Below are 21,777 nucleotides of genomic sequence, written 5' to 3'. Positions count from 1 at the left end.
TTCAGAAAACTCTAATCCATACATCATCAACACAACAACAAATCACAACCCTTTTTGTTCAAGAAGGGACAGAGAGAAACAAAAGCTTATTTTGTCCTTCTTACCATGTCATATAACAATACATTGTAAAACAATATCTTATAATACGAATTTATATTTATGTTTATATAATAATTCTGAAGTGAAGGGTATTCATCATTATTTCATGTTTAAGAATTATTAGTAAAACCTTTACGCAATCCTGTACCATTAACAGGTTCAGTCCATCCGACGTGGCCACACGTCATAAGCAATCCAACCGATGGGGTGCTAGGACGTGTTAGCACCTTGACATGAAAAGGGTTGAGCGCCACTGACATAGAAACACGTTTTTCAGAAAACTGTTAGTACTGTATTTAGAAGCCTTCGGCCTCAGGTCTAAATGGGTTAAAAAGTGATAGACATAGCGGTATAACAGTATAAAACAGCCCACACACTCACATGACATTTAAACTAACAGTTTGTGAAACTAAAACAAATTTTTTATTACTCACCCCATGACGCCTACTCTCCTATTGACCGATGACCTGGTCATCAGGTTATTGGCTGAGGAATGCAACAAAAAACAACAACAAAAATATCATGTGTATTTGATAGAAAATTAGTCATTTTAGGGAAAAAAATCACCTAAACTCATTTGAACTTTTCGTGGAAGCAATCAAAGCAAAGAGTACAAAGCAGGCTTCTGACTGCTTTGGCTTTCAGCCACGGACTGTAATTGCAGTGTGGAAAACCTTGCTGAAAGCTGATTGTTCATTCGTTAATTAATACCATTGAAGACGTTTTTCTTCTCCCAAATTGATTGAACTTTCGAGCTGAGGAATGGCAAAAGACTTGACGTCTAAATACGAATCTAAAGATTTGTCTTAGGGAGACATTAACGTGAGTTGCTACTGTTTGGTCTTTCAGTTGTTTCCTTCTACACCGAAACTCTTCGCCATGCAGGAATGCGCGTGCGTGCGTGCGTGCGTGCGTGCGTGCGTGCGTGCGTGCATAGACCAGGGGTGCCCAAAAGGTAGATCGTGATCACACAGGCTGTGCAGTAGTGTTGCGCGGGTCAGGGTTTTTTATATAATTTCACTCGGCCCAGCCCGCCCCGCAGCACCGTGTGGTCTCGTGACCATCCATATATTTCATAATATTCATAATAACTATAGGCTATTCTCTCTAGTTTAGTGAGTTTAGTTGTGTGGAAATACACGACAACTGCATACATTTTCACAACTCAACCTGGCCCGCAACCCGCCGACATTAAATGCACGTCAAATATGTCTTTGAACGCGGCTTTTATTTGTGCAAAAAGGTTGAAATATCACTGGCAAGCACGCATGGCCCCGGGTGTTTCCGACCACCGATGCGATGCCATTCGTTTGTCACACACACGTGTGCGACATGGCAGAGCTTGAGAGGAGACGGAGAGGTTGAGGGGAGAAAAGCTCACCCGTGCGTCGCAGACATACAGTTATACAACAGGACAGATGCTGAAAGAAACCGCCACTAAAGACCTGAGAAAAACTCTTTGACAACGTTCAATGGTAACCTTGTCGAACTTGTCTTCCTCACTTATAATCCACACACGTGCGCGCACACGCACGCATTTACTGAAGACTTAAGTAGACAAGAACGGTTCAAGGACGCACAGGGAAAAGGTAAAAAAGAAAAAAAAGTTTAGAACAGAATGTCCGTTGTGGTGAGAAAAGACAAACTGTCGCTCAAACACACTTATCACAGACACAGTCACGTTGATGATGATTATTGACAGGCGTTTGCGGCCGCGCTACCGCTATGTGCCTGCGGGGTGTGCTCATGCACGTGCGTTGGGAGCGTGTGATAACACGCGCCGTGGAAGTACGTAGGCTATCCACAGTCACGCTGTTTTGGGATTTATTTGTGAAAGGAGGCGATATCAACCAGTGTCCAGCACAGCAATTAACACAACAATCCGGTATAGGCTGCGCAAATTTCCTCCCAGGACTTGTGGCAACAACAATCATTTTGTAAAAATCACAGTATACATTATTTAACCTGCCTCAGCCCGCCCCGCCAGTAAAGTTGAAATATCTCGACTCGGCTCAGCAACACAACAATCCGGCATAGGCTGCGCAAATTTCCTCCCAGGACTTGTGGCAACAACAATCATTTTGTAAAAATCACAGTATACATTATTTAACCTGTCAGTCCGCCCCACCAGTAAAGTTGAAATATCTCGACTCGGCTCAGCCCGCCCTGCACTACTGTGCAGACATGCCCCTAAACCTATATAATTTTAAATAAATAAATAAACTATGTTTGGCATCTGCCACGTGAATTAATTATTTTTTCGTGGGTAGATCTGGTTGAGCTGGTCATTTTGAAAGTAGCTCTCAAGTCTAAAACGTGTGGGCACTGCAATATTATGACAATATTCAGAGAGACGCCGCAGGGGGCAGTCTTATCACAACAGGCACCCCTGACATAGACCAACAGTGATATATTTTGACTGGAGCTGCAGTGTGTTCAGGTTGTGAAAGAGTACAGTTTGAAGACATCACAACATCTAGCTCTGAGTGTAGCCGCCACCACTTCCTTTAGGGATGTCATATCAAATATTTCAATACGTGTGTGTATACAGAATGCAGATTTGTGAAAGCATCGCTGTTATCCTTCTGCTGAGCTCTCGCGGGTTATCTATCTAGCTATTTCACTACGTCAAGAAATGGATTTCAATTGTCGTCCGTCCCTCGATACCTGGCTCGCTGCCGCATGCAAACAAAGCTCAAGTACGCGGCAAAGGATCCCCGAGCACTCTTGAGAGTGTAAACAGCGGAGATGCTTACGCGTCTATTTATATTATTCATTATGGAATTCATGTTGAAACATCCTTCGATGACTCAGAACGGCTGACATCCTGAGGCCTCACCACAATATCCATGACAACCGGCCAACCCCACTCAGCATTTAGAGCAGGCCAGGCTAAAAAGAAGCAGTGTGGTGCAGAGCACTGGTTTCCAAATGGGGGGTACGCAGATGTCCAGGGGGTACCTCTGCAATTTAAAGTAAAAGTGCTCAGGAGTCAGGATGGCCTAATTTCAAGCCTTTCACTCCTTTTCTTATGTGTAATGTTATATTATTCAATATATTCTTCAAAAGGTTCAAGGCTGTATTTTATTGTTACATCTTGTGTACAGGTACTGTACATAAGAGTACAGAGAGTTCCTTACAGACAATGCAGCAGCATAGATAGCATAACATTAAAAAAAAAAAAAAAAACACAGCAAGCACAGCAAACAAGAATAAAGAGTGCAAGAAAGAGCAATCAAAGTGTAAAAATAATAGTAACATATGTGCATGTTTTCCCTGTAGTAGCAAAGCTAGGTAAAGTTTTTTGTGAACAGCTTCACAGTAGGTTATGTTCCGTATAACACAATTTAGTTTGAGAAGGTGCAATTTGAGGCTATGTTCCATATATACAGCAAATTTAGTGGCCGTGATACGTCACTGACTTCACCTCTGCGTTTTCAACCCCAGCTTGGTGGGTGTTCGACTACTGGCCAATCACAGCGGGGCTTTCCGACAACTGCGGTGAGCACGGAACGCTCGCTCTCCCTGTATAGTTTACGTATACCTCTCTGAGTAGTATAGGTAAACTAGGTAAACCTTGTCCACCTCTCTGAGTAGTATAGGTAAACTAGGTAAACCTTGTCCACAAGGATCCTTGTGGACAAGACACGGTCTGTCGCCAAAGAGACATTGCGAGCGCCCACACAACCTGCCCAGCATAGACAAACACGGTCAGTGGTCAAACACACATCGCTGGCTGCCTTCGTTCGAAATGTATGCGTTGTGTACGTTTGTGTTTCAACCGCTTATCCGTAGTCAGGTCGCTGGGGCAACAGCTCCACCAGAGAGCTCCAGACATCATTCCTCTCTGCAGCAACATTAGTAACTTCCTCCTGGGGGATCCCGAGGCCTTCCAAGGCCAGTGAGTCGATGTAATCCCTCCATCTGCACCTTGGTCTGCCCCGGGGTCTCCTCCCAGTGGGACGTGCATCGAGGACCTCCCTAGAGAGACGCTCGAGAGGCATCCTAACCGGATGCCCTCGGACACGCGATATTCACTGAGAAACAACAACAACACGGACACGTGGCGTTAGACGTGAGCACGCCACAGGCACGCAAGCTTCTAGTTTCTCAACTACTGGCACCACGAGCCCTCCACACCCTGGATGGATCCTTGACTGCTGGAACAACCAATGGTCCAAATCCACATCCACGTGGAGGAAGTTCATCAACTCCTCCTTCAAGTCAAATCTTCAAGTCACCACATGGAGTCAGCGGCCTAATTGAACTGGACGATGATACCACTTCTTGGCTGATGTCCAAATTGCCTGTGTAGCCCTACACGAACAAACCAACGAACTACTGGCGCGGTGTATATTATCCTGCTTATTACACAGCTACTTAACCCATTTAGGCCTGACCTCAAAATAAATAAAAAATCTTCTAAATCCTCCAGTTTTCTGAAATAAATATTTTCACGATTTTTCAAAAATAGCAGACCTACAAGCTCGTAGCGCGCCACTCGGTGGCACGCTATGAGCTTGTAGATCTGCTATTTTTCAATAGCTAAATTATAACATAATGTTTAAAACACCAAAAGGGGTTCCCGCCCAAAATGGGTTTTAATAAATACATTAATGGTATTTCCTTGCTTAAGGTAATCAAAGTATTTGTGCTGGGCAGACACGGTCGCCTCGGAATCGAATAGAATCCATTTTCGGTTACTGCGTTGTGAATTTCTGCTTCAAATGTTTTCATAAACATTCTTGAGAGCAATAATGTTTAGTTGTAAATTACATACAGTGTAATTTGTTTATATGGCTGTCATGTTGGATATAGGCCTACGGCACAAAATCAAGCAGCGCAAATTGATATGAGCAGGTGCTCTTAGCCTTTGATTAGACAGTGGTCTAATCAAAGGCCAATTAAGTGGCCAATATTGAGAAATAATAACACACCGCTGAATTAATCAGAATCAAGCATTCAACCAAGCCGTGTAATAAGCAGCAATGACATTAAATTGCATGTTTTCACATCAACGATTAACCCATTCAGGACGGGAACCCCTTTGGTGTTTTAAGCATGATGTTATACTTTAGCTGTTGAAAAAAAGCAGATCCACAAGCTCGCTTTTTTGAAAAATCTTTGAATGTATATTATTTCAGAGTGAAAGTTTATAACTCATATCTTTGCTTCTGGGGGGGTCCCTGGAACAACATATTTTCAGACGGGGGTCCACAGCCAAATACAGATCATTCTGGGGGTCCTTGACATGAACAACGTTGAGAATCACTGATATAGAAACATAGGTTTTTCAGAAAAGTGTCATGATTTAGAAGATATTTGTAGAATCTGGTCTCGGGTCTAGTAGTTGCTGCGAGAGTGAGGTCTAGCCAACACCAACTCGGGATTCCTGGATCGCTGCCCTCCACAATTTCCTATCCAACATCAGTTTCTTGAGCTCTTCAGTGTTGTCAGCCTACTAGCCTATAGCTGTCACGCCGCAGCACGTCTACATAGGTGGTATGCTTCTTTCCCCTCCTGGCTTTGACCTGGGTTGGCTCCCAGAGGGTCAATTTACTTGCCTCAAGTTCTGGGTGCCTAACGCAATGCCCTGCCAGCCTCATCCTTCTCTCTCCGACTTTGTCCGTGACCCGTGGTACAGTAGGTCCCCATAGAGGTCCACATTTCTGATGCGGTCGGTCCATGTGACACCTATAGTGCCATTCGTAGCATTCTTGTGTAGACTCCATCCAGGGCTTTTTCCTGTTGTATTGTAAGGGTCCATGTCTCGGCCCCATACAGCAGTACTGACTCCACAGTAGCTATGAACACCCGCCTCTTAACCTATTTAGACCTGACGCCGCATCTGTGTCACATTATAGCGTTTTAACCACTTTCGGCACAATTTTAAACTTCAGCTGTTGAAAAATAGCAGATCTACAAGCTCATAGCGCGCCACCGAGTGGCGCGCTACGAGCTTGTAGGTCTGCTATTTTTTTTAAATCGCGAACATGTGGTGCAAATCTTTGAATATATTTTCTTTCAGAGCGTTTTAAACTCAAATAGTTGCTTCTGGGGAGGTCCCTGGAACCACATATTTTGAGATGGGGGTCCGTGGCTCAATAGAGATAATTCTGGGGGTCCTTGACATGAAAAAGGTTGAGCACCACTGACATAGAAACATTGGTTTTTGAGAAAAATGTTAGGATTTAGAAGCCTTTTTTAAAATGTCAATGTCAGGTCTAAATGGGTTAAGGTCTTCTCCCTTATCTGATTTCCACGCTCTCCTCATCCAGTGCAAAGCCTCAGGTCCAAATGGGATAAGGAATCCATGATCGCTCGCGCCATGTGCACATTTTGATACCATGGGAGGAATATGATGTGCTTCAGTGTCTATACGTGCAGTAATTTGATCCCAGGTCAGTGTAATCTTCGTTGCGCTTCATGCTTTTCTCTAGCGATCAGCGCTGAGCGCGGCTCTTCTCGGGTATCATTATACATAATGATAAACAGATCAGAGGTCTGTTTTAAAGCGGAACCGACCCCGGGTCTCCGAGTGACTATGGTAAAACACGGATCCGGAGCTTCCAGGCCTGCCTCGGATCCTGCCGTATTATTATTTTTTTCTTTTTTGGAATCGAGGGGATCTGAGTTCCAGACCCACAGGAACGCAACCAGGGTGCCGGCCTGATTATTTTATCATGATCATTAGTGAGGACCAATTATAATGAAGAAAAGTTGAAAAGTGGGGAAATGGTCCTTTAAATGCCATTGATAATGAATGGCCAGTTTTGAGTGTTTGTGTAAACACAAACATTGAAGACGAAGGTGAGGACGCAAATTCTGATTGGCCGGAATGAGATGATGTATGATGATGTCTGATGATAAGATCGCCCCTCACATCACACGGGTGTGATGTTAACATTTCTCTCTAATATACTGTTCAATCAATCAATCAAACATCAATAACGAGGCGTACTATTACTATGACTGCATAGTGCTCATTAAAAAAACACAAAGACCGTGTCCCCTCAGAGCCAAATTAATTGTTTCATGCCTTTGTGAACGGCATCCAAAGACCAGGAGAAGCATCCAGAAATAGAGTACACTCAATGACTGAAATTAATTTCTGACGGCGCACAGTGGTTTCTCTCTCTCTCTCTCTCTCTCTCTCTCTCTCTCTCTCTCTCTCTCTCTCTCTCTCTCTCTCTCGTTCATAACGATACGTAACACAACATCGGTAGAAGTTGAGCGTGTGTGTGTTTGTGCGTGGGGGGTGACTGTGATATTACAAAGAAGAAGAAAAAATATAAAATAACGTTGCCTCAGGAAACAGACTTCAGTAATGGCGTTCAGTTTAATTTGCGTGCGTGCGTGCGTGCGTGCGTGCGTGCGTGCGTGCGTGCGTGCGTGCGTGTCCTTACTTGTCCCCATTTGCCTGCTATGCTCAACTGGACTTTCTCTTTACTTCCTACTCTGTCTCCTTTCATCCTGTGACTCTTGGCACATTTTCTCTGTGCTTATTGTCTGCGCACGCACGCACGAAAGCACGCACGCACGCACGCACGCACGCACGCACGCACGCACGCACGCACGCACGCACGCACGCACGCACGCACGCACGCACGCACGCACGCACGCACGCACGCACGCACACACACACACACACACACACGCACAGACACCAGCACATGCTTTGAGTGGCACTAACAGCTATTGGATGCCGTGCATGTGATCAGGATACCTTTTAAAAATATACAGGGCTCAAACGTCTGAGCTGCTCCGGTGTGTCCTCCTCCCCTCTACTTCCTTGCACGCCTGTGTTATATCTATCTCTGTCTCGGTAATTGACAGCAATTGTGTCGACGTGACTGCGTACGACTCATGTAGCGATTTGTATGCGGCGCGTGCGGAAAGTAGAAAGAGAGACCCGGAACAAGACTTGCTTTCTTAGCGCCGCCGCCGTCATATGCAGCTGCTGTCAGTCTCATCTCGTGGGTATACCATATACTCGCATCCCATCCCTCTCTCATCGCTTTGAACCCCACCCCCCACCCTACACACACACACACGTCTCTTAATCCATTTTGACCGGATTCTACAAATGTCTTCTAAATCATTGTCAATGTTTCTATGTCAGTGGTTCTCGAAGTTTTTCATGTCAAATACCCCAAAAACTATATGAATTTGGCCGCCAACCCCCATCTGAAAATATGTTGTTCCAGGGACCCCATCCCGGAAGCAAAGATTTTAGTTAAAAACGTTCGCTCTGAACGAATATATATTCAAAGATTTGCGCCACATTTTCACGATTTTTCAGAAATAGCGGATCTACAAGCTCGTAGCTTGTAGATCCGTATAACATAATCCTTAAAACACCAAAAGGGGTTCCCGCCATGAATGGGTTAAGCCCAATTCACGCTCTGTTGCTTGACGCGGATACGATGCTCAGTGGCGTAACGTAACTAAGTCAATTCACTCAAGTACTTTTGTACAATTTTGCAGTATTCCCAGTGTTCAGTACTTTAGAACAAGCCCCCCCCCCCCCCCCCCCCCCCCCCTCCCGACATAGCGTGTCCTATATGTCCTATATTTATTAGATAGGATATATTTCGGCCATTTGAAAATAGCCGATATACAAAGTGGTGCAACCAGGTGCAGATACTACAAAGAGGTTCAACCAGGTGCTCGATGGAGGTGCAATACAACTTCAAAGTAAAGTAGGCTGGTGCTTCAAAGATCAGTGGGACTGGAATACTAAAGAAAAGGTGGCGTTCCGAGCACTCAAATGAGGAGAGGGTGGATGAAAATCATGGTACTTTATTTAGAAATGTTTAAAAAGAAGCCAACATGTTTCGACTCCAAAGGAGTCTTCATCAGGGCAGGTATGATCATCAGGGCATACCTGCCCTGATGAAGACTCTTTTGGAGTCGAAACATGCTCCTCATTTTTAAACATTTTTGAGTGCTCGGATCGCCGCCTTTTCTTTAGTAGCCGATACTATACAAGCTCACAATATGTCGCGATGTGACGCATTGTGAGCTTGTAGATCTACTATTCTCAAAACATATTTTACACATTTTTTAACTTGTGAAATGGGACATGATTCTGCACATTGAGCACTTTTACTTTTGGTACTTTGAATATATTTCGATGCTATACTTTTGTACTTTTACTCAGGTACATTTTGAACACTGGAATTATAACAGTAGGCCTATGTCTATATTGCAGTATCGATACTGATAAGTAAAACATGTGAGTATACTTCGTCCATCAGCACTGTCCCTCATTGTGTCTGTCCCCCCAGGACACTCCCTCCCCCGCTTCCCTCAAGCCCGTCTAATTCAAGTCGTCCCCTCGTCATCGACCGAATCTTATTAACGCCGACGGCTGAGAGGGAGAGCCTCTTCAGAGCAGATCTAGCCAGTCCTTTTGTTATTCATCAACTCGGGTTCCCTGCAGGAATTGGTTCCTGGCGGTTTTATAGTACAAAGTATAACAGCGTATATACTTCTTCTCCAGCTGCCCGCGGTGCCACCTGCCAACGCTCGGAAACTCCGCCGCGGGCCGCCGGTAAGGCGAGGCGTGGCGCCGCGGGCACATTAGCGCCGGCGTCTACGCTTCCATGTCCTCACTGGTCATTAATCATCGCTTGATAATTTTAGATTTCAAGGAACTGGTCCTCTATTCCTCTACGTACAATATGTTATGTGGGCAAATACTGTGTGTGTGTGTGTGTGTGTGTGTATATATATATATATATATATATATATATATAGTGTTACTGTCGGGCAGAAACATCTTATCTCCGTATTTTAACTTATTTTTCCTTATTTTATTTTTTTGTACCTACACAAAAGCATCAAAAGTAGCAGGTCCGCAAGCTCGAAGCGATGCATTTTGAGCATTTTGAGCCTGTAGATCTGCTACTTTTGCTATTTTAGAAGTTGAATCGTGAAAACATAATCTTTTGGACACATGAGGTTTCCACCTGACAAGAGACATATATATTTGTTTTCTTCTAAATCTACTGTCTGTAGAAATGTCTTTCTTTCTTTCTTTATTTCCAAAGAAACTACAAAAGAGTCAAATCATTATTTTGTTACGACTCAATGGCTCCCTGTTTCCTGGTACACAGGTCAGGTGAAGTACGGCTCATAGCTCCAGATGGCCAATTAGAACTAAACTTTATGTAGCACGGCAACGCTTCCAAAGACGTTGTTTTCTCCTTCCTTTCTCACGCTTGTTGTGGAATGAATGTCGTTCTGTCCGTCCATCCATCACCCGCTCTATCCTGTTCACTCTGTCAACGTGTCTATGCATACAAACATCGACAATGCACCCTAGTTTTTTCCTAAGCGCCGGAGACATATAGCTGTCCGTATGTGTCCGTAAAGGGCTTGAAGGGCCAGATCTTTGTGTGATAGGATAGCCTCCCTATTCTGAAGAGAACTTTGGCACAAAAAAAATAGAAGATCTACAAGCTCACAGCGGCTATTTTCGGCAAAAGAGGTTTGGTGTTAACAGGGGGAAAAGAGCAGACCAAATACATACATTTACCAAGTATTGGTTTAAGTGGTTAAATGTCATAACCCAACACTGATGATAGTGTTGCCAAAAAAGTCTATGAAGCTTTTTATGAAATCAGTGAAAACGTTTAATAAAACATCGTTATATACAATGATAGTCCCACTGGGAGGAGACGCCGGGCCAGACCAAGGTGCAGTTGGAGGAATCACATCAACTCACTGGCCTAGTTGGAACGCCTCGGGATCCCCCGGGAGGAAGTCACTAATGTTGCTCTGGAGAGGGACGTTTGGAACTCTCCGGTGGAGCTGTTGCCCCCGCGATCCGACTACGGATAAGCGGTTGAAGATGGATGGATGGATGGATAGTGGGGGCCCCTGCTTCATCTCTCTATCAGCTAAAAGGGCCCTTGGCCTGAAAAGCGTCGAAGAGCCCTGGTCTACAATACATCAACATCGATGCTCTGACTGAACACCATCCGTCTGTGTGCGTGCGACATTACCCGTCTCTATCCTTTCTGAAATGGCTTGAAGGGCAATATTTCAGTCTCGCCATCTGTTTACAGTCTCTATTTTCAGTCGCGCCGCAGTACACAGAGACACCGTATGGGTGTTATGAGTGACACAGCAAGTGATTCATCAGTCGGCTATTCGACGGAACAACGGCCACGAGCCGGAGGTAACCGAGACGGAGAGAGATTACTTTAATAGTAATGAGAAAGTTCATTATGATGACGCTATATACGACGCCGGTGGGGGGGAGGGGGGTGGATGCCAGCTCACCGACCGAACTCTCTCCTTTGCTCAGCATTGATTGTGCTTGATCGATCATTTATGCAATTCAATTACAGCAAAGCCAGTGTGTAACGGTGAATTGATTCCCCCCCCCCCCCTGTTCCCTTTCCAGTTCATTTTGTATATCCACGGTAAGAACTGTATCAGTGTGTCATCCATTACTGTGTCATCAGGACTACCGTATGTGTTTTACCATACTGACTGGTCTGGAGATCATTGTATGCACATTAGATAAGAGGGCTTCACAGGTCCATTTTGACCGGCCCGTACCCAAATAGACCTGTCCTGTACTAAATGTAGCCAGAGCTGAATGGACACGGCTATTGTTAGAATTCTAGAGTTCCTAACCCGAAAAGTACAGAGAAACGTATGAAAAAAGTGTAATCTGCAGCAACACAAGTTTATACAACACTTAGTGGAGGGTCGGCCTGCTTCATCTCTCTCTCAGCTAAGGAGTCCCTGCTTCATCTCTCTCTCGGCTAAGGAGTCCCTGCTTCATCTCTCTCTCGGCTAAGGAGTCCCTGCTTCATCTCTCTCTCAGCTAAGGGGTCCCTGCTTCATCTCTCTCAGCTAAGGGGTCCCTGCTTCATCTCTCTCAGATAAGGGGTCCCTGCTTCATCTCTCTCTCAGCTAAGGACTGCTTCATCTCTCTCTCAGTTAAGGAGTCCCTGCTTCATATCTCTCTCTCAACTAAGGAGTCCCTGCTTCATCTCTCTCTCAGCTAAGGAGTCCCTGCTTCATCTCTCTCTCTCTCTCTCTCAGCTAAGGAGTCCCTGCTTCATCTCTCTCAGCTAAGGGGTCCCTGCTTCATCTTTCTCTCAGCTAAGGAGTCCCTGCTTCATCTCTCTCTCTCTCTCTCTCAGCTAAGGAGTCCCTGCTTCATCTCTCTCAGCTAAGGAGTCCCTGCTTCATCTCTCTCAGCTAAGGAGTCCCTGCTTCATCTCTCTCTCAGCTAAGGGGTCCCTGCTTCATCTTTCTCTCAGCTAAGGAGTCCCTGCTTCATCTCTCTCTCAGCTAAGGAGTCCCTGCTTCATCTCTCTCTCAGCTAAGGAGTCCCTGCTTCATCTCTCTCTCTCAGCTAAGGAGTCCCTGCTTCATCGCTCTCTCTCAGCTAAGGGGTCCCTGCTTCATCTCTCTCTCAGCTAAGGAGTCCCTGCTTCATCTCTCTCTCAGCTAAGGGGTCCCGGCTTCATCTCTCTCTCAGCTAAGGGGTCCCTGCTTCATCTCTCTCAGCTAAGGAGTCCATGCTTCATCTCTCTCAGCTAAGGAGTCCCTGCTTCATCTCTCTCAGCTAAGGGGTCCCTGCTTCATCTCTCTCAGCTAAGGGGTCCCTGCTTCATCTCTCTCTCAGCTAAGGGGTCCCTGCTTCATCTCTCTCAGATAAGATGTCCCTGCTTCATCTCTGTCAGCTAAGGAGTCCCTGCTTCATCTCTCTCAGCTAAGGAGTCCCCGCTTCATCTCTCTCTCAGCTAAGGAGTCCCTGCTTCATCTCTCTCTCTCAGTTAGGGAGTACCTGCTTCATATCTCTCTCTCAATTAAGGAGTCCCTGCTTCATCTCTCTCCCTGCTTCATCTCTCTCTCTCTCTCAGCTAAGGAGTCCCTGCTTCATCTCTCTCCCTGCTTCATCTCTCTCTCTCTCAGCTAAGGGGTCCCTGCTTCATCTCTCTCTCTCTCAGCTAAGGGGTCCCTGCTTCATCTCTCTCTCTCTCAGCTGGGGTCCTTTGGCTGAAAAACATTGAAGACTGTTAAGCTATTTGTATGCTCAACCCCTCCACCTTGCAGCCCCACCTCTGTGTAAGGGCCGTGATTGGCTATTGGCCGGCTTCCAAGCATTGTGATGCAGAGCGGCGGCTCTCAGCTGCCTTCGAGGCATTAAAACACCCGTAAAGAGCTTTGTTGGAAAGTACTGCGAATATTCTATCTCACTGCTCTGCCACTTTGTGATTCACTTTGTGAGAAGCAGCTCCGCTGAATGCCATGTAATCCTGGAATGACTTGAGCAGCTCTAATGAGAAGAGACTGGTATTTTCTGCTGATTCTTTCGTTCTTTCTTTCTTTCTTTCTTTCTTTTTTCTCTTGTTTTGCACACAACACAGTCAAATCACGAATCACGATTGAGCGTTTTTCATGAGAGGCTTGGTACGTGCCAGACAAAGAGTCCCATGTTATACAGAAACAAAAGGTATAGCATAATATAATACTAGCATCCCTAGGCTGTGTGATGAATATATATATAAACTCCTACCCGCCTTTTACTTATGCAACTGATATACAAAGAGGTGCAACCAGGTGCTCGATGGAGGTGCAATACAAGTTCAAAGTAAAGTAGGCTGGTGCTTCAAAGATCAGTGGGACTGGAATACTAAAGAAAAGGTGGCGTTCCGAGCACTCAAATGAGGAGAGGGTGGATGGAAATCATGGTACTTTATTTAGAAATGTTTAAAAAGAAGCCACCATGTTTCGACTCCAAAGGAGTATTCATGGGATAAGCAACGATAGCAACTGAGAAATTAACTGATAATTGTCACGAATGTTCATCTTTTTTTATACACAACCCAAACATTTCCACCGCACGTTACACGGGAAAGCACAACAAAATAAGTATACCTCACTTTCTGCGGCGAGGTACAACCAACCAGTCCACCAGTTATCCAACAGAGAACCACCACCCATTCATCAGTGTCCCTCTCTCTCCCCCCTCCCTCCCTCACCCCCCCTTCCCCCCTCCCCATTTGGTCCCTTATTATGAGGTGTGAACTGGTATTTGCCTCCCTTCAGTTCCGCAGTCCTCGATCTCTCGAGCCCCGCGCCGGATAGACGCCGCAAAGGGGGAGAGAGAAAAAAGAAGAAATATGGGCCCACGGAACGATATTTCACTGGCACCCGCGTGACGTTGATGGATAGAGGATCATTAGACATTTGCCAGTTTGCTTGGGAGGAGAGTTATTTTCAGCAATAATGTATGTGGGGGGAGAGAGAGGAGGGGTTGGAGGAGGGGGTTCTGGGTAAGATCTCAGAAGGACACGCTTTTTTTTTGTCTCCACTCCAGAAGTGAAGTCTCCTTCCTACCAGTCTTGGTGCTATAACACAGTTGGTTTTCAACCCTTTTCACATCAAATGGTAAATGGTGCATTTATATAGCGCCTTTATCCAAGGCGCGATTGTGCATTACATTCACCCATTCACACACACATTCATACACTGATGGCAGCGGAAACCATGCAAGGCTGCACCAACCAGCACATTAGGAGCAATTAGGGGTTCAGTGTCTTGCTCAAGGACACTTCGACACTAAACTCCGGGGTTAGCCTGGGTTCGAACTGGCGACCTTGCGGTTACCACCCTGCCACTCTAACCCTGAGCCACTGCCGCCTGTCTGCCGCCATCAAGGCCCATATCAGGGTCATTGCCATGTTGTGCTGGACATTTGTCAAAATTACATTTTTGCCACGGACATTCAAAATTAGTAGATAATGAGTAGTTATTACCGAAAGAGCTAGCCTTGAATGACGATAACAGGTCTAACTCTTGAGAGTGTACCTAAATGGAACCAAATGGACCCTTACGGGTCCTTTTGGTTCCATTTATACACTCTCAGAGTTATGGGAAATAAAATATTTGAGAACCACTAGTACTAGTTGGACTCGTAATGTGCCATACATAGTGTCATAGTAAGTGTCACACATATTCACATATTCTGAATTCCGGACTTTTACTTGTAGCGGAGTAGTTCTACATTGCAGTATTGATACTTTCACTCAATTAAAACATGTGACTACTTGTTCCACCACTGGCAGTATGTACGTACAGCATCTAATTTTGTTCACCTAATCCTTTTATGAAGGATACATCAATATGGATAGTATGCCTCCTGGTTCCCCCAGCAGACAATTTGTAATCCATAATACAACTTCATAAAAATGATTTTGAAAATGCCAAATTAATTACTGTATTGAATTGTGTTTGTGTTGAATTGTAAACACTTCCCTGAAGATATTCTTTTCAGGAGTCGGACCATAGCAACGAATAAACTTGGCATATCATGGGGAATCACAATGACACGAAGAAAAGTCTATCATCCTCAGCAATAGCAATGACTGCTTTACAAGAACAATGTTGGTGTAACTATAAGCTAGCTGAACTAAATATGGCAGATAAATACTTTTTTATTTGGGTGGTGGAGATAGATATAAACACGGTATGTTATTGAAATGGCATTATTGAAAGTCCCTTCGTGATGTGTGCAAGGTAGACAAATCAACACAGCCTGTTGGATTTCATAAAATATCCAGCCCCAAAAATATGACAGATATGAAAAATATGTGCCTGGGTGGTCAAAAGCACTTGTTCTTTCTTTTTTTTTTGTCGTCTATTTTGTTTTTGGTTGATGCCATATCACATAATAGGCCTGCCACAAAAATGAGTAAAAGCATAGAAAAAGGTGAATGTTCCGGGGGGGCTTTGAGACGTTTTTGTTTAACAATTCTTTTCTTATCAAATTCAATTCAACACAGCCTGTACTGTTGTTCACCTGAACGCGTTCTGCCAAGAGACTCAGTCTATCATTATTTTTTTGCAATATAATGAAAAGTAATACAATGTTATACAAAGTTGACAGCTTGAAAGCCCCAAAAAGTCATAGCACACTTAAGGACAGCAAGCTCTGCATATTAGAGCCACAGAGTACCATATTAATCGGGAGACCAATTCACGACTGGGGTTGCAAACAATAGTGTCGTTGGCCTTCCCTGGCTGACAGGCGAAATAAACATCGGTACCTGGTTTATTTTAAGGCAGTTAATGGGACACTATACTACCATTGTATGTTTAATCTCTGCTGGAATGGAACATTATAGAACTGATTGACTGCTTTTGTTTCAGTCCCCCCCCCCCCCCCCCCCCCCCCCAACCACTTGGAATTACCTGCTGCAGCTTTTAAATTCAAGATGTGTTCTCCCATAACATTATGATCCATTTAAATGTTTGATTGCAGACCTCCCCACAATGTCTGCAACTGCTTGAATTTCTTCTAAATTTGTGTTGTGTGATTGTGTCACACATACAGTTGGGTGCCACCGATATTGTCCCTTATCATTTGACCCATTTAGGCCTGACCTCAAAATTAAAAAAAAATCCTTCTAAATCCTCCAGTTTTCTGAAATAAATATTTTCACGATTTTTCAAAAATAGCAGACCTACAAGCTCGTAGCGCGCCACTCGGTGGCGCGCTATGAGCTTGTAGATCTGCTATTTTTCAATAGCTAAATTATAACATAATGTTTAAAACACCAAAAGGGGTTCCCGCCCAAAATGGGTTAACTGTCCTTTAGCGCAGATCACGCAAACCTCAGCAAAAAGAAAAGGACAATATCGATGGCCTCCAACTGTAAGCGGGACTTTATTGTTTTGTTTTATTTTTGTTTTGTTTATTATTGATGTGAATATTGATGTGGAAACAAAACTGTATTTGGATTGAGATGTACCTCAACGACACTGCAAAAGAGGGCAACCTCGATGTCCTTTCAATAATAAATAAAGGTTTGAATGAATGGATGAAAACTATAAGCTATGATGACTAAGACTAAATATATTGTCAATTACGTCAACAAATAAAAACCAGACTGAAATGTTAGGTAGATCCAATAGAACTAACTAAGTCATTCAATGTTTGGTTGCGCTCTGAAAATAGCCGATCTACAAGCTCACATCGCGTTGTGAGCTTGTAGCTTGCCATCACCATCAAGACGCGCTAAAATACATTTTAGTCGACAAAATCAACAGTAGATTTAGTCGACTAAAACTAGGCTAAAACATTTTATTCAAAAGACTAATGACTAAAACTAAATAAAAAAAATCTGTCAAAATCATCACTGCTCCAGTCTCTTCTCTCCACAGTGATGGTGCTCCTGATCGTGACCATGAACATTTACTAATTTACTGCCAAGGACGACTTTTGACTACCTTTTCTTCCCAATTATGGACCTCCCTGCCAAAGACTTTAACGACTTTTGGGGTTTATTATTGATTCAGTTTGAAAGAAATCACCACCTTCTGGGTATTTCTCCGTTGCGAGGCAACACTCGGCTAGGCTGTGGTCCGTCAGTAAAAAGGTTCCCCTCCATCCACTTCAATGTTAACAGAACATTTTAAACCCTTTTTTATCTCGGATTCTTCTCCCAGATTGAGTTTTTTATCAAAACGGTGATGGTCGCGGTTACAAAATGTACGTTTCAGGTGACTTATAATAAGGCGGCTAACATAGCCTAGCCAATTGAACTTCCGGTTCTAGGCCAATGAGTTGTTGGTCTTCAAAATAAGATATCCGGCTGAAAAGATCTCGACAGGGGACAATGGGCTCTATGCACACAGAATAACTCTTCCTACTTCCGGGCTCCTTCCCTACTTCCTTTACAGCATTAAGGCTCTGTTCCATTTAGTATACTGTGGTTCTCAAACTTTTAAACTTCAAGGACCCCCATAAATGTCATAGTTACACATAGGGTGACCAGATCCAAACTGTTCATTTGAGGGACAGAAGTATCGCTTGTGTGGGACAAGTGCCCACTTGTCCAAGTTGTCCCACACAAGCGATACTGGAGTACCGGATTAGCAACTTACTACTTGAGTGCTATTTGAGTGCTATATTAAATGCCTTGATGTCATATTCGACCATAGGCCTATTGGGTATAAACTCCTCTGGTGTCTCACATTTTGTTTTAAAATCATGCTTTATTTTTATGCTATTTTAACAGGCTTAAAAACACATCTTGCAGGAACAGACAATGAGAGAGCTTTACAACAGAAGGCCAACTATTAGGGGACTAAACTATTAGGGTATTTGCCTGCCAGTCACAATGTGGGACAGGGTCTCAATTTGTGGGACGCCTGAAAAGTCTTGGAAATGAGGTACTGTCCCACGCAAAGAGGGACATCTGGTCACCCTAGTTACAATACACACCCATACGGGTCCATTTGGAACCCACTGAAGGACACTTTGAGACCCACTGATGTAGCAGAGTGTTTCCAGTGAGCAAACACGCATCCCTGACTGTTTGACCAGAATGGAACAGAGCCTTCATTAGTGTCATCGGTAACACCTGTGAAGGAAGTAGGCGAAGGCGGGGACCAAGTTCTTTCCAAAATGGCATATGTGTGCATAGAGCCCATTGACTATATGCAGACCATGGCCATCTTGCTGTTACGTTAATGGCAGGGTGGTAACTAGGTGCAATTTGCCATTGACGGCCCATACATCCAAACAGAAAAGTCCTATCTGATTGTATTAAACAACGTCAAACTCACCACCATTGCAGCTGTACGAAAAGCTTGAATTTTCCTCTTTCTATCTGCAAAGTGTTTGTTTCATAAAAAATACACTGTAGACATGTTATGAGCTATACTCTCTGTCAAGAAGTTCCGTGCAGGTGATTATGTTTGAGTTTGGAAGTGCTTGTTGGATATCACTCAACAGTCCTGCCTACCACCTGTTTTGAATTTGCACATGAGGCAGGAGGCAGCAGGACGTTGCTTTACAGAAAACGAGTGCTTCCAAACCCCAATGGCAACATGGCCGCGGTCTGCATATTATAGTCAATTCTTAATTAACTTGGGTCTCCTCTCCTCTCTGTCCACATTGATGGTGCTCCTCATCGAGTTAACTCGGGTCTCCTCTCCTCTCTGTCCACAGTGATGGTGCTCCTCATCCAGTTAACTCGGGTCTCCTCTCCTCTCTGTCCACAGTGATGGTGCTCCTCATCGTGTCCATGCGCAGACGGCGCAAGGAGCCACTCATCCTGGAGGAGGAGCGTGACGTGCGCGAGAACATCGTGCGCTACGACGACGAGGGCGGCGGCGAGGAGGACACGGAGGCCTTCGACATGGTCACGCTGCGCAACCTCAACGTCATGCGCGGCGACCCCAAGGCGCGGCGGGACGTCACGCCCGACACCCCGCCCCCGCCGGCCGCCACCTTCTTCCACTTCCCGGTGACGGTGGCGGCGGGGTCCTCCTCCGGCGGGGGGCAGCATCAGCGGCGCCCGGCCCCGGCCTACAAGTCGCTCCCGGACCACGTGGCGTTCCGCGAGTTCATCTGGGAGCGCCTCAAGGACGCCGACGTGGACCCGTCGGCGCCGCCGTACGACTCGCTGCAGACGTACGCCTTTGAGGGCAGCGGCTCGGTGGCCGAGTCGCTGAGCTCGCTGGAGGAGGAGTCGCTGGGCAGCACGGACGGTTCGGAGCACAGCTACGACTACCTCAGCCAGTGGGGGCCGCGCTTCAAGAAGCTGGCCGACCTGTACGGCAACAGTGGCAACAGTGGCAGCAGTAGCGACGGCGGCGCCAGCGTTTTCTCATAGCCTCGAAGGTATCGTCGTATCGGTGTGTTCCCAAAAGAACGGTTAAAAAAAAATAAAAAAACGTCCCCCAACGATAGTAATTTATTGCGATCGGTGACAGCAAACGTTTTGCCTGTCGTGAAGAGATGAAGGGAGGCGAACGATCTAGAATTGAGACATAAAAAAGAGTGCATTTGAATTTCAAAGGTTTCGGGTTGTTTATACCTTCCCTTGTATGGAATTTCAGAAGCGTGATGCGGTGAGAATTGACAGAGATTTCCAAAGTGACTCGATCGACTGAAGAGGAAACCTTGTGCACTTAAGACATTAAAGGTTTGGGATTTGGACTCAGGTCCGGCTACTAACAGCAAAGTACATAGTGGTTTATTGTTTTCTTTCTTGGGAGGCAGCGGGTACTTCATTCCAGCAATGGGCACAAGCCCATCACTGTTGCTTTGATGCCTTCCTTTGCTCTCTTTGTGCTAAAGAAGAAGAAAAAATATATATATATACAAAATGTTTTCTCCTGAAGTGCTCCTATGCGCCTATCAGTAGTCACTTGATTATAATGTAAAATTGAGAACAGTTTATATGTTTTCGTTGGGGTTGTGTGGGGGTTGTGGACTTGTGGGACAGACATGGTATAGGGCTGCATTTTTCCATGGACGTTTAATACAGAGAACTACAAAACTCTTTCATGGACTTCAGTCGTTGGTCTCCATGATCATTTTCAAAAGTGCACCTACACCATACAAGTATAAACAACCACTCAAACCGACGTGGCAAGGGAGCGTTTTTCCTTCTTTGTTTTTTTTAAGTGTGCAGATATAAAGAAAGCAGAGAGAGACAGTCGGCACATTTTGATACAGGACAAAAAAAAGCATACAATCTCTTCTTCTTCACAATGCTTTTAACAGATGTTACAATGTGGTCCCTTTGTGTCTTTGAATCGTGTCTTTCTATCGCCAAGACATTCACGGATGGTGCGACGAACAATAATAGATGTCAGGATTCTGAAAGCCTTTCCAGGGGTTACATCACTTTTCCATTTTGTACAAAAAAATAGGCACCTAGGCTGGAAGGAAACCCAACACAGTGCACCATCTAGTGTGTGGTAGTACTGGAGTCATTGACTCGTCTCGAGACCGGCCTCGAGTCCAAATTTTCATTGACTCGGTCTCGTCTCGGTCTCGCCCTTCATTTGACTCGGTCTTGACTCGGTCTCGCCTCCCGTCGGTCTCGACCCGGACTCGACCCCCAACCGGATTCGGTCTTGACTCGCACTCCCCCCCCAGGACTTGGTCTTGACTCGGACTCGCTTTAGGTGGACTTGACTACAACACCATAGCACCATCTGACCCTGAAGAACAGCTCTGCTGGAGGATTTGGTCCCTGTGCTCGATGGCACGATTTGATGCAGCCTAGACACTTGGAAAATAAAAACAACACTTTGTCTCATTAACGTTGAAGTGACAGTCATTAGCTGGGTGATGTTATGTAAGTAATTGCTTTTCTTTATTTAATTGTGCTTCTGTAGTTTGCAGGATCCAACGTATACAGCATTATTAGTCATTCAGAACATATTTGACCAAAAGAAGCCAAGTCAACAATAATGCCCATGTTATATTTTTTCGGTGATACTACACTTCATAATTGTGCAGACCCCCCCCACCCCCCCCTCCAAATAAAAATGACTACAAATGCAAACATAAAATTAAATCTGTTACGATTGGGTGTCAACATGAAAATCAAATATGTATTATGTATTTATTTTGCAGAGGCACAATTGTGTGACAGATGTTTTTAATCTTTTTTGCGGACAATAAAATGGACACTTGGTTCCTTTAACATGGATCTGAATCTGTTTCATTGTCCTATCACTAGTGAGCCAAGAAGAAAAGAGGCGGAACTTCTTGGTCAGGATGGCCAATGATAGGTAGGGGCGGGGAAGGGGATCTCTGCAGACGGGAAGAGTCTGTCTGTGCTATTAACTCATTTTGGATACAAAAACAAAAAAAATCTCCTGGTGAAAAGCTGGAGT

At 44.8% G+C, this 21,777-nt stretch overlaps 1 protein-coding gene across 1 annotated transcript in view; it reads left to right on the top strand.

Annotated features, from left to right (window-relative positions):
- Positions 1-21,548, top strand: part of cdh7a (cadherin 7a) — a gene marked incomplete at its 5' end in the record, with an annotated part of 212,969 nt that extends 191,421 nt beyond the window's left edge. Inside the window, one exon of the mRNA XM_079489842.1 lies at positions 19,144-21,548. Within this exon, the coding sequence (XP_079345968.1) occupies positions 19,144-19,757 (614 nt within the window). The 3' untranslated portion in view covers positions 19,758-21,548. The remainder of the gene's footprint in view (positions 1-19,143) is intronic.
- Between the last annotated feature and the right edge of the window lie 229 nt (positions 21,549-21,777).

The sequence above is a fragment of the Electrona antarctica genome (assembly GCF_951216825.1).
Source record: "Electrona antarctica genome assembly, chromosome: 20".
Lineage (NCBI taxonomy): Eukaryota > Metazoa > Chordata > Actinopteri > Myctophiformes > Myctophidae > Electrona > Electrona antarctica.
This window is presented reverse-complemented; position numbering and strand designations above follow the sequence as displayed.